General features: G+C 41.9%; 1 protein-coding gene across 5 annotated transcripts in view; it reads left to right on the top strand.

Annotated features, from left to right (window-relative positions):
- Positions 1–12,525, top strand: part of brsk2a (BR serine/threonine kinase 2a) — a 180,591-nt gene that overhangs the window by 128,636 nt on the left and 39,430 nt on the right. For all 5 annotated transcript variants that reach the window (XM_034215950.1, XM_034215954.1, XM_034215952.1 and 2 more), the window contains exon 5: positions 4,337–4,453. In XM_034215950.1, the coding sequence (XP_034071841.1) occupies positions 4,337–4,453 (117 nt within the window). The remainder of the gene's footprint in view (positions 1–4,336; positions 4,454–12,525) is intronic.

A 12,525-nucleotide genomic window follows, 5' to 3' on the forward strand; every position in this document is an offset into this window, starting at 1 on the left:
ACTGAAATGTAAGTGGTCAGAGGAGGAACGTTGATGTTGAGAGGAGGTGGAAATGGGAAGGCTAAAATGTTTGTAGGAAGTGGAGCTGAGAAGGAAGAACAAAAGTTATAGGTTGATTTCCATTACTTTTATGGGCTTGTAAGGGAAAGTGTAGAGTTTTCAAATTTCGAACAGGCACAATGGTCTAATCCACATCACCCCAGGTCTGTATTGGAGGCCTGATGTTGCTCTGGCTTTTTAATATCTATCACTCCAATGCTTTTCTGACAGCACTGTTTATTCTGCCTTGAAGCTCTGCTGCTCACACTATCTTCCTCTGTCAAACTCCTCTGGATTAGGAGCAAACGCTGGGATGCACACACAGATTTAGCACAACAAAGCAAACAGTTTGTTTATTACAAAACCAGCCATCATTGTAATCCCACATTTGACTCACTGCATTAGATGCAACAATGCATTACATCCCCAGTGTTGCTCAAAACCCCAGAGGAATAGATAGAAATGCCCCAGATGGCACAAGATGTGACGCTCTTACTCGAGAGACACATTTTGTGAATAAAAGATAGCTGTGTGCCTTCTTCTCAATACTAATCCAGTTCAAATGCAAATCTTATGACAGGAGACTGCTTAAATGTAAGGGGGCCCCAGTATAAACAGGCACTAAGAGCCTGGCTATAATTTGTGCCTGAATGACATATGATGTTAGAAAACAGCTTCGAATGTGCTCCTTAAGGAAAAATGGGTCTGTATTGGAAATTGCTATTTCATTGACTTATTGAAATTCAGAATGTAAAGAACAATAAAGTGTGTCATAAAACCATCATACAATATTCAGAGCTTTGGTTCCTTGTTAAATGACCATTTCTTGTTTTTATGTTGCTTTGTGGGATTTTGAAGCAATGTGAACATATTAAATATGGTATTTTAATGATTTTCACAGAGAATATTTATTATATGAAAGAACACCATAAACTAATGGATAGAACAGTGGACAGGGGACTGTTTAGCATCAGCTGCATTTCAGCTGTTACATTTATTTTACTGTTAACAAATATATTGCTAAATATTTTGTTCATAAACAACGTATTTTAGTAACCACACTTACCCGTATCCACCTGTCCTTTCTTTTTATCTGAACCTAAATACATACATTCCAAATGCGGTATTAACTTGGCTACTTGACTACAGAATAAGAAAGCATAGAATCACATTCACCGAACACTTGTTTTGAGCAAAATTGCAGAAAAATACCAATTCCATTAGCCAGCAGAAAAGGGGGAAAAAGACAACGTTATCTTTCTCATCCCTCATTGCTCCTAATATACGATACTAACCCCATCGGCTAATGAACGATTGTGCACATCAAGTCAGCAGTCAGAAAGTTGTCCTATTTTGCTAATGTGTTTATAATATTAGCCTAAAGTGTTTTCATTGAGTGTTCTTGGTCTCTCTCTAATTGGGTCAACAGAAGCCTAAAAAAGTTCGAGAGAAAAAAGGGAAAGATTAAAAGAGAATAAATTACACAGAGGTAAATGGGTGCATTTTGACTCACAACGATGCTTAAAAACCCCACTTCAGCCAGCAATAATGGTACCAGGACAGCTTTAGCCCTTGAAAATGCAAGAAAACAGGTGTGCTTTTTCCCAGGCATGTTAATATGTCAAAAAGATGCATTTCAGCCATTACCGTTATTTTCAACTGTTTCACTTTAGCTAATTAGTGCCACATATCTTGCGATAACACAGGCTCTATTAAACATGGTGAATGTGAATGTGTCACTATGGGAAAAGTATATTTTCCTTTGGCTGGAGAGTTAAGCAAAACTGCCATCACCATAAACATGTCTTGGATGTAATAGGGATGTGAGCCCAGAGAGAATAGACCGATTACAACCCTCTGTAAAACTGAACATATCAGCATGATATGTACAAATGATCACAAGCATTAAGGGCTTGGTGTTAAATTGCAGGAATCATGTCTAACAGCCCCACTGGGGTCTGAACCCTGCTCAGGCAGCATGTAGACATGCATGTGCGCCCTGTAAATTACACTGAATGGCATCACAAGAGATTAGTGCATTGTGAATTATGGGCTATGTTCAAGGTAGTACAATCACATGTGTATTGTTTAAAAATGTGTAACATGATGAATGACAGGCATTAAATAATAGTGGCCCCTGTTTATTGTTCTGTTCTTTTCATGTACTATATACTGTATGTTCCCCTATAGTGATAACAATTATATGCAGTCATCACAGAGTATTGTATTACAAAAAAAACATTCATCCAAGACTTGCTAGTGGTGCATAGTTACGATTTCCTGGAAAGAAAAACGTTACATTTATGCTCATTGCTGCTTTTGAATTTGTTTAACCGCGTCTCCTCCTCTATGACATATGAGACCCAACAGACGTCTCCGGTGCAGGCCTGCTGTGTGAGCGAGATTACAGTGGCAAACTGCAGCCTAATGTGTCAGAGAGGCAGTTTAATGTCCTATTATGGATACCAGGGTCCTGACAACCAATAAAGCATCCAGATGCAATTTGTCCCCTTGATGCTGCTAGATAAACACGCTGTTGCCTTTTTTCTGTTGTGGAACAGTCTTTTGGGGTTTGGTTCTTTGTGTTTTATATGTGATTTTTGTGATAACACAATGTTAATGCCATGTTTATGGGACATTTATTTAATGATTTAGGGTTCATTTATGAATCTGAGGCTGACAGTTGGATTGTACTTAGATATTTATGACCGTTGAGGCTGTGGCTCTTAGATTGGGGTCTGTGATGATCAGCAGGTTATCTGATGCTAATAGTCAACAATGTTGGAACACTGCGTCAGAAAAAAAGACACAGTCAGAGCCGTCATTGCCGTTTATTGTGTCATTGATGCCACAACAAATTGTTAAACTGCCTTCTGGCCCTGCGATCTACCCCTATGTCTACAAAGTTACTATTGGATCTTTTGTCATGTGTAAACTCCAGTCACAATGGATTTGTAACTTTTAGCCATGTAAAATATTTAGTTGCCAGGATAAATATAGGGAGGCTGTGGCTCAGTGGGAGAGTGCGCGGAACTTAGTGCGCTGAATCCCACTGCAGTCAGCATGTCGTTGTGTCCCTGGGCAAGACACTTCTCCCCAAATTGCTCCTGTGGGGATTGTCCACAGTACTGAATAGTAAGTCGCTTTGGATAAAAGCGTCTAACAAGTGACATGTAATGTAATATCATTTTTTTAAGGCATATTTGATCAGGAATGTTGACTAAGACACGCGTTGAAAAGATACTGACAGTTCATGTTTGTTCCTTCTTCCTTTGCTTTGACAGTATTAGTAAAAATGACTAGGCTCCTGACTTCACTGCCAAATGGTGGCACGTGTGAACTGATAAAGGTTTTAGCTGGGGAGAAGATGTTATCTTTGTTTTATTTCAATTAAAGCAGGGATCACACAGACTGCCACTGTGATAACAAACCAGCTGACAGCTTATCCCCCAGGACAGGAAACGAGTTGTAAAGCAGCTGAAGTCATCTGAGGTTAAACGTCCATTGTGATGAGGCACTCTTCAAAGGCTGAGGCAACCAGCTATTGTTGCTCTCCCCTTATTATCATTAGTATAAAGACAAGAACAAAGTCAGGTTCATGAAATCCTGCCTGCCCCTTGGCTCTATTAGTTTAGAGGTAAGCAAGTATACATACTGTAAGTAAGAATGTAAAAAAATATGGATATCAGTGTGTGCACACATACTCATGTATAACATGCATGGTGTTTCACAGTGTGAATGTATACTAACCATCAAGGGTGTTAACTACACGATAAAAGGCTATTGTTTCTATTAACAATTGAGATTTTAACCTCTGACACAGCAACAGCTTATGTGATATGATGATCCTCTCAATAGTCCTTTTTAAGAAGGGATACAATGTCTGCTGGATATCATCCCCCACACTGTGCTTAGCGGAAAATAATGGCAGCTAATGAACACAACCTCTGTGGCCGGCTCCCCTTTGCTCAGCCAGTCTGCTGGTGGCTGTCTGGGAGATGAGAGGCGAAGAGGGGGGGAAGCAGAAGGAGAAAGGACACAGCAGGGGGCTGTCACACCTCGTACCAGCTGAGCGCTGAGGTGTGAGCCCCCTAGCTCCAGCATGGACCGATCAAAGAGAGAGCTGTTGCAGAGGAGGGGGGCGTCGGGAACAGCTAAGGATGCTGAGTTGCTCGATCCGCAGGTGTTCGATGGACCTTGCTCTTCGTTTTCCCTCGTGTCTTTAGTTTATAAAACCTATGATGAGCTCCTTCATGTTTCATTAACTCTTTTATGATTCTGTTTCACTATCTTTCAGCCACAGGGATCTGAAGCCGGAGAACCTGTTGCTAGATGAGAAGAACAACATCAGGATAGCAGACTTCGGCATGGCCTCCCTTCAGGTTGGAGACAGTCTGCTGGAAACCAGCTGCGGGTAAGTGATTCAGAAATCAACGTGATGCATGTTTTCTAATGCAATGTCTGACTCACTCTGCAAATGGATATCCTGAAGGTAAAAATAGGTCATAGTTGGAGGGCGCATGGAGCTGCTTGTAGAGAGACGGAGAGGAGAGTAGAGGAGCAGTAGAGAATGATGAGTGGAGCTATCAAGCCCTCTGCGAGGTGTCGCATTCTGCAGCGTGTGTTTATCGGGCAGGGTTGATCTCTCGTAGGGAGACGGTCAGTGGCTCTCACACAGAGTGCTGTCTGGCTGTGAGCAGGGCAACGGACACACATTCAGTCACGACAACGCCATCAATCCCACAACGACCGCAATGAATTCGCTTGGAGGAAAAGTCACTTTTCAAAGTCGTGGGAGTGTTTATATTCAACTCTGAAGCACAGTGAAAAGTGCAAAGGGGAAAACAAAAATAACAATTCAGTCGATGATGGTTGTTTAATTTGACGTACTTGTTTATAAACTGAAGATTCCACCGCTGCACAAAAGGATTTTTCTCCTTCGAGTTTTATTTCCCCCTCACTTACCTGAAATTCACACTGGAAATGAGATGTTAACACAAAGCACAGCCAGTTCTCTGTTTTATTTTCCCATCCTAATGAAGCCTTGTACTGTATGCCCGAAGTAAAACAGGATTGCTCAGCTAGTGGAACATAGAGCTTTGATTCATCTTTGAAGGTTCACAGTGAAAAGAAACATAATGTCATAATGACGTCTAGAAATGCTGTGTTGGTATCACATGGACCTGTAAATCTAAATTGGGTCTTTTTTTGTGACCTTGATGTCTTACTGTCACTGTGGGCAGGGCAGGGCTATAGAAAGAGGCCATTGTGCCATCTGTCCCCAGCTCAGACCTGATTCTGTCCAGATTATATCTCCAAATCAGCTGAACTGAAATGACACACACTTGAATACACGCAATTCTGCAAACACACACATGTGCAAACACACATGTGCACACAGCGCTGGCAAGGCTTAGTTCATCCCTGACCTGGAGGACCCTTTGTCCTCCCCTTCTGTGGTTGTCTCTCTATGTCACCGACTGTCTCTCTATAATACACACACGCACATTAAGCTTGTGCACGCACACACACACACACACAAGCATGCAGGCGAAACTGTTGCATAATTTTTCCAGCAGTAGCGCAGTGCCTAAGCTTTCATGACTCATCAGTAGAGTTCAGGCCAACTGAGAGCAGTTTTCTATCTGCAAGTAGAATATGCAGGATTGAGTCACTCTGCAGCCATGATGACTACACTGAAGTGTTTCCTTTTCCTAGAAAGGCCACATAATGTGTGAGCTCTTGCTCAGCTTTTTGTGTGCTAGGTGATTTAATCTGCTTCATGTTTCATCACGATTTTGACTTTCAATTATGACGTGCCTTATCATTAGTGTTGGAACTCATTGTTTTTGCTGACTTACTGAAATATGTTGAATAAATCTAATTAAAATATGGAATATATGTTGAAGAGGTTTCAGCAGATCGCGGCAGTGCATATTTGGTTCTATTTATTTTGGTCTAACATATTCTATATATTCTTTTCATTTATTATTTATGTTTTTTGGTGTTAAGTAGGTTATGGATATGCACCACATAGTTGATCTAGTTTTTTTAAAAACATTTTAAATATATATTTTTATATATACTGTATAAATGAATCATGTATTTTTTTAATCTAATTTTTACAACTTGTTCTTTAGTCAAATAAAATAAAAATGTCAACAAATCCATAAAAATAAATATTTGAATGCAGTGAATCTGATTAGCCCCCCATATTGGTCCGGTAGGGGCTTGGACTGTGAGCCGTAGGGTCGCCGGTTCAAGTCCCCGACCAGACCTAAATATGGAGTCACCTCCTGCCCTGCCGTGGTGCCCTTGAGCAAGGCACCGAACACCCCCTCACCCCCTCCCCACTCCCATTGCTGTGTGTGCTGTGTGCTCTGCATGTGTGACCATTAAAGAGGGTTTCATCCCTCCCTCCCTATTCTATTCTATATATGTTTACAAAGAGCTGAAGCTACTTGTTGCTGCTGGGAACTCAGAGCGGTCTTACTGATGCACACACAGACCCCCACACTCCCACACACAGCCAAGCGAAGTAGTTCAGTGTTTGTTCCACTCTCACCTCCATCACCGCATGCTGCGCTGTGTGTGTGTGGTTATTGATTATTCATGCTCTTCTGACTGTCCCATCTCTAAGTGTAGATATGACAGTTTTTAATTAAACGCATTTTTCTGGCCCCCTCTCACCATGCAGCTGTCTGACACAAATGTATTCCATTTGCCACGGGTAATGGAGCTGAGTGAAGATGAGACTCGCCCCAGGTAGAGTAAGGGGAGCCTCACAGCACATACATAAATACATACAGTTGTACACACGTATAGACAAGGAGAAGCATTGGCAAGCGCATACAAATATGGATCCAGGATCCTGTGTACAACCTCTTCCTCCGTCCGTGAGTTCATCAGTGCTCGCTGTTTGTTTAGCGCTGATGCTCTGATTGATGAAATGAAATGATGTTGTTAACATCGAGGGGCTGCACACATTTGGTTTGAAAAGATGCTTTTTAATAAAGATGAGCTGTATGTCTCAGTGTCTCTTCAATGTTGTCGACCCATGCTGCTCTTTAACTGCTCCATAGGAACTCGTATCTCTTGATACTGTTTTTTAATCTGTAGGGCACTCAATATAATCAGAAATCAGAAATGCTTTATTTGTGCCACCGCAGGGACATTTACAGTATGTTGTTACCATGGGCGTAGGAAGCATCCTGAATGTGGAGGGGACATTTTTAACGGGGGGTTTGGGGATCCCCCCCCCCCACGAAAAAAAAAAAAGATTTCCTGTATTCTGGTGCATTTTATCAGGTGGTTTGATACTTTTATGTGGCTATACTAGCATGAGGAAAATGATGGGTACATTTTGTAATTTCATCCAGTAGTAAAGAAAGGAAACATATTTGATTATTAATTCAGAGCTGTCTTTGAATTAATAAAAAGCAGTTTAAATGCCCATTTTTTGTACATTTATAAACAACAATACATATTTGTGAGTGCATTGAGAGATATTGTTGTGGAGAGTCATTTATATATAAATCGCAAAATACATTTGTGAATCCTTTTGTGAGCATTTATTAATATTGAGACTGATCTGACTCCATACAGATGTTAAGTTCACCTAGGAATGGTATCATTGACTTAAGTGTTCAAATAAATGTTGCTCTTCTGTCTATATTGGTCATATGATGCCCCTTGACTGAAATGTTTCCTGTTCAATATCCCCACTGATTACCTTAAAATTCTGGGATGAGAGTCCACATCACAATTGACTCTAAACTGTCATTTCCCTTTCATCACTCACCTCAGCAATGGACCTCTCTCCACTGTCCCTGTGTTCTGTCTCTGACTCACTCTCAAGCGCCTAGATGTCAAGAGAGGTGGTGAAGTGATAATGATGTATTGAGCAGTATACTCTTTCACATTGAATCATAACAAGTCATACTGAATGTAAATACAACTGACTCTAAAGTAAGTCCCAGTCTGTGACATTGGACATTTTGAAGACTCAAAGTCCCAAGCAGTATAATATTAGCTAGCTATGTGCACAGAAAATAAATAGTTAACTGAATACTAGGATGGAAATGGCCTATAAGCACTCAGTAAAACATAAACACACACAAAAAGCTTCTGAATGATAAGAAGTATAATTAAAACATAATACACATTACCATTTTGAGAGATAACTCAGAAAATAATCTCTTATCGAACTGAGGCTCCAGTAAAACACACTGACTGCGTCTCTACATGGACATCATGGTGTTTACATGAGCACAGATTGATTGATTGATTGAAAAGTTTATGAACAGCTTGTATATTGGGTACAGTACAGTACAGCTCAAAACATACAATTGTTAAGGGGATGCAGACCAGAGAAAGACTTTCGTCTTGTTTACATCAGGGTCCCCCATTTCCAATTCATCATGTCATTTAAGACATATAAGACATATTTGACATACAGATGGCTTATTTACAATTTACATACAGGTGGTTTTTTTTTACATACAGATTGCTTGTTTACAATTTTCATTTTAGATTTCGTTCTAATACATCCTAACCGGACATTTAAGACATACCAAGTCTACAGATATACAGTTAGTAACAGAGTCTAAAATGCGAGTATATACATAGATGGGGGGGGGAAGCTGTCCATTGAACGACAGGTTGAGATTTGTACCATTACCGGGGCCAGTTTTGCAATGCTCTCCCCCGAAGGTGCTCTTTAAGAGAGGTTTTGAAGGTAAGTATAGTTTTACTTTCCTTTACAGTTGTGGGAAGAGCGTTCCACCTTGATGTGGCATAATTGCGAAACGTGTATTCCTTTTTTTGCCAAATCTGGGTTTCACATGATTTGTGGAGCTCCCTCTGGTGTTATGATCATGGTATTCCTTGACCTTTGGGAAGAATTATGACATGTACATGGGTACCATAGAGGTGTAGTGGATCTTGTAGACCAGGCCCATTGCAAGTAGCTACTCTGTCGTCTACTCTAAGCCATCCTAGGTTGTCAAAGTGGGCAGAGGTGAGGTGGGTTCTAGATGAAAGGTCAAGCAGTAGTCTGACCAGTTTATTTTGCGATGTTTGAAGTTTTATTTTTAGCGCCTTGGAGGTGCTATGGTACCATGACGTGCAAGCATAGTCATAGTACCCTTGAATGAGTGCTCCTGCCAGAGTTTTCAGGGTGTTTTTGTTTACCAGAGAGGAGATCCGGTATAGGAATCTAGTTCTTTGATTGACTTTTTTTATTACATTGGATGCCATTTTGTCACAGGAGAGGTTTGCCTCAAGAATAGATCCTAGGTATGTAATTTCCTTCTTACTTGTGACAATAATGTCGCCCACTGCAACTGAGAAGTCGTCGGATTTGCTGAGATTATGTTTCGAACCGAAGAGAATGGACTCTGTTTTACCCAGGTGTAATGATAATTTATTATCGGCGAGCCAGGTGCAGATTCTGCCGAGCTCGGAGCTGAGGGTTTTTTCAACCCTGCAATCTGCTCCTGTCAGAGACCAGCAGGGCTGAGTCGTCCGCAAACAGGAACAAGTTTCAGTCACATGCTGATGACATGTCGTTTGCATAAATTAGGAACAGTAACGGACCTAATATGCTTCCTTGTGGAACACCACAGCTCACTGGGAGGGGGGGGGGACAGAGTACCGTTTACCTCCACCATCTGTTCTCTCCCCTCCAGGTAGGATTGCATCCAGCTCACCGATAGTTTATCAAAACCAATTGCTTTTAGCTTGTCAATCAGAATGGGGTGATTGACAGTGTCGAAAGCCTTTTGTAGGTCCAGCATCACCATGCCGCAGTACTTGCCCTCGTCCACCTCTTGTTTGATGTGGTCGCTCAAATAAAGAAGGCATGTGTCAGTGAAGTGGGATGTTCTAAAGCCAGATTGAAATTCATAGATTAGTTTCTTTTCCGCGAGGTACTTTTCGACCTGTTCATATACTATTTTTTCCATGACTTTCGAGATGGAGGTAAGTATAGAAACAGGGCGGTAGTTGCCTGGGTCCAATTTGCTGCCCTTTTTGTGCAGGGGGGTTACTCTTGCAATTTTGAAGTCTTTGGGTACTTTTCCCTGTTTTATGGAGAGGTTAATTATGTGAGCTATGACTGGTGAGATGGCGGTTGCTGTGTCTCTGAGGAATTTGGAGGGGATATTGTCGTGGCCAGTGGCCTTGTTAGGTTGGAGGGCGCTCAGTTTAATGAGTACCTCTGCTGTTGTTACCCTTGCTAGACTGAAATCATCTTTGCGTACCCCTAGGTTTTTGTAGTAGGTCATGATGTGATCTACTCCAAAAAGCCCTGAGTGGGAGGGTAATTTATTTACAAGAGTTGTGGCTATGTTTGTGAAAAAAAATTTCAAGTACTTGGCCACATCCAGTTTGTCTGTGATGAGCCTGCTACTTATTAGCCAGCTAAGGATGTAACCCTTTATACATACATATACATTTTAGTTTATGATTCAGCCTTGGGTAAGACTTTTATAGTCTATGGCTATGACACCCATAATGCTAAACGGGAGCAAATGTTAATAGGGGACCCAATTATCCCAGTGGTAGCCGCCGGAGCTAACGGATCCGCAGGGGGCTAGCTCCAGCCGGCGTCCCGGAGCTAGCCCCCTGCGGCTCCGTTAGGTCCGGGCGGTGGAGTCCGTCTTTTCTCAACGTGTGAATGACAAGCATTAAGAATAACAAAATATAGCTTATTCTCTTGCAGATTGTCTCATTTGATTATGAATGTAACATTTATATAGGGGAACTACACTGTTAGCAGTAACTTGGTATGCATGTATTTCATGTTAGCTTAGCTTCTTAGCCTGAGCTAGCTCTGTTTACTTCCAGTTCGGAGGCAGCAGGTCACGCCTCGGCTCCGCCTCTTTGCCCTTATTTGGAGCAGGCGGGATTAGACTCTGACGTCACAGTCGAGCCGTTAGTGGCCGACTCCGCCTACTAAGGGCTTCTCGGCAACTCTGCAGAATCCTATGGGTGACGTCACGGACCCTACGTCCATTTATATATAGGCTACAGTCTATGGTCTAAAGCAGGGCTATTCAACTGGCGGCCCGCGGGCGATATTTACTGGCCCTTTGAGTATAATGTTAAAAAGTAAAAAAAGTTTAATTAAAAAAAAAAAAAATTAATTTAATGTGTTTGCCCTCCCCCAATGAACACGATTTTTATTATTTAGAAAAATAAATAATAATTTTTTTTTAAATATATATTTTTAAAATTGTAAATAAACGGTGAACTTTTATGCTACGATGTATGTGATGTCAGATAGTAACTAAAACAAAAAAAATCGCAGGCTACGTCAAATAAATTCATGTATCTGTTGTGATTTGTGATTCGTCCACATTTAGACCAATCACAGCGTCACACTCTGCCGCCTTTCTGGATTTGTTTATTGTTTATTGTGCATTCGGTAGACTCCCATTTCTGTTTGAATTACAAAATGGACATCAACAATTGGCTTAAACGGTCTAAGGATTTATTAAAACGAAATAGCGATGAAAGAGCTGCAGCCGATGCAGCTGCTGGCGACCCTGCACCTGCCGTTGCAGCAGCACGCCTTAATGTCACAAGCTTGACCTCGGCAAACCCCGGGGCTGAGTTAGCGAGCCCAAGCCTTGACTCATCAAGGCGGCCGCCAGCAACGCTGTCCTCCGAGGCACAGCTCCTTGTGCCCCTACCACCACTAGCGTTGCCACACCCTGTACCACACCCGCCAGCATCCTCCTCCTCCTCCTTCGTGCCGGTGCCTCCGCTACAGACGCTACCTTGCAGTACATCAACAGGTACTATTGGGCCAGCAACCGCTCAAAGACCAACAGCCCCAGATGATCTTGGGGTTAATAAACCCAACCAGGTGAAACTGGATCGTTATCAGGGAGATTGTTTTCAGGAAAGAAGCGCACTTTTGCCGCTGCATGGTACAACAACAGACCATGGCTTGAATATTTGTTAAAAGTAGACGCAGCCTTTTATTTCCACTGTAGACAGTTTAAAGTCAATACGTCTTCATCTGATGCGGCTTTTACCGTCAAAGGTTTTTGCGATGGAAACACGCATTACAGACTGATAAAGGACTGCTAAGGCATGCCACATCACAAGAACACATTTCATGTGAGAGCTTGTGGAGAGAGAGACAGATAAGCGAGGAAACAAATAAGGAAATTAGTACTTTGGTGCAGATCAGCTGGCACGGAGCCGTTATTACGTGTCAGCTGTCGTTGATATTATAGCTTTTTTAGCTGTCAACCAACTCCCTCTCAGAGGTGACCACGATTCACTCCACAGCATGTCCGAGTCAGGCAGTGGGCTCTTCCTATCGCTGTTTGAGTATACGCTGCAGTACAAAGATGCAGAGTTGGCCAAAATAATGGAAAGCATTCCCCACACAGCAACACACACCTCTCACGACATGCACAATGCCATAATAGAGCTAACAGCAGTTCATCGTCTCCGTCTCTACTATTTCTC

The sequence above is a fragment of the Gymnodraco acuticeps genome, unplaced genomic scaffold (genome assembly GCF_902827175.1).
Source record: "Gymnodraco acuticeps unplaced genomic scaffold, fGymAcu1.1, whole genome shotgun sequence".
Lineage (NCBI taxonomy): Eukaryota > Metazoa > Chordata > Actinopteri > Perciformes > Bathydraconidae > Gymnodraco > Gymnodraco acuticeps.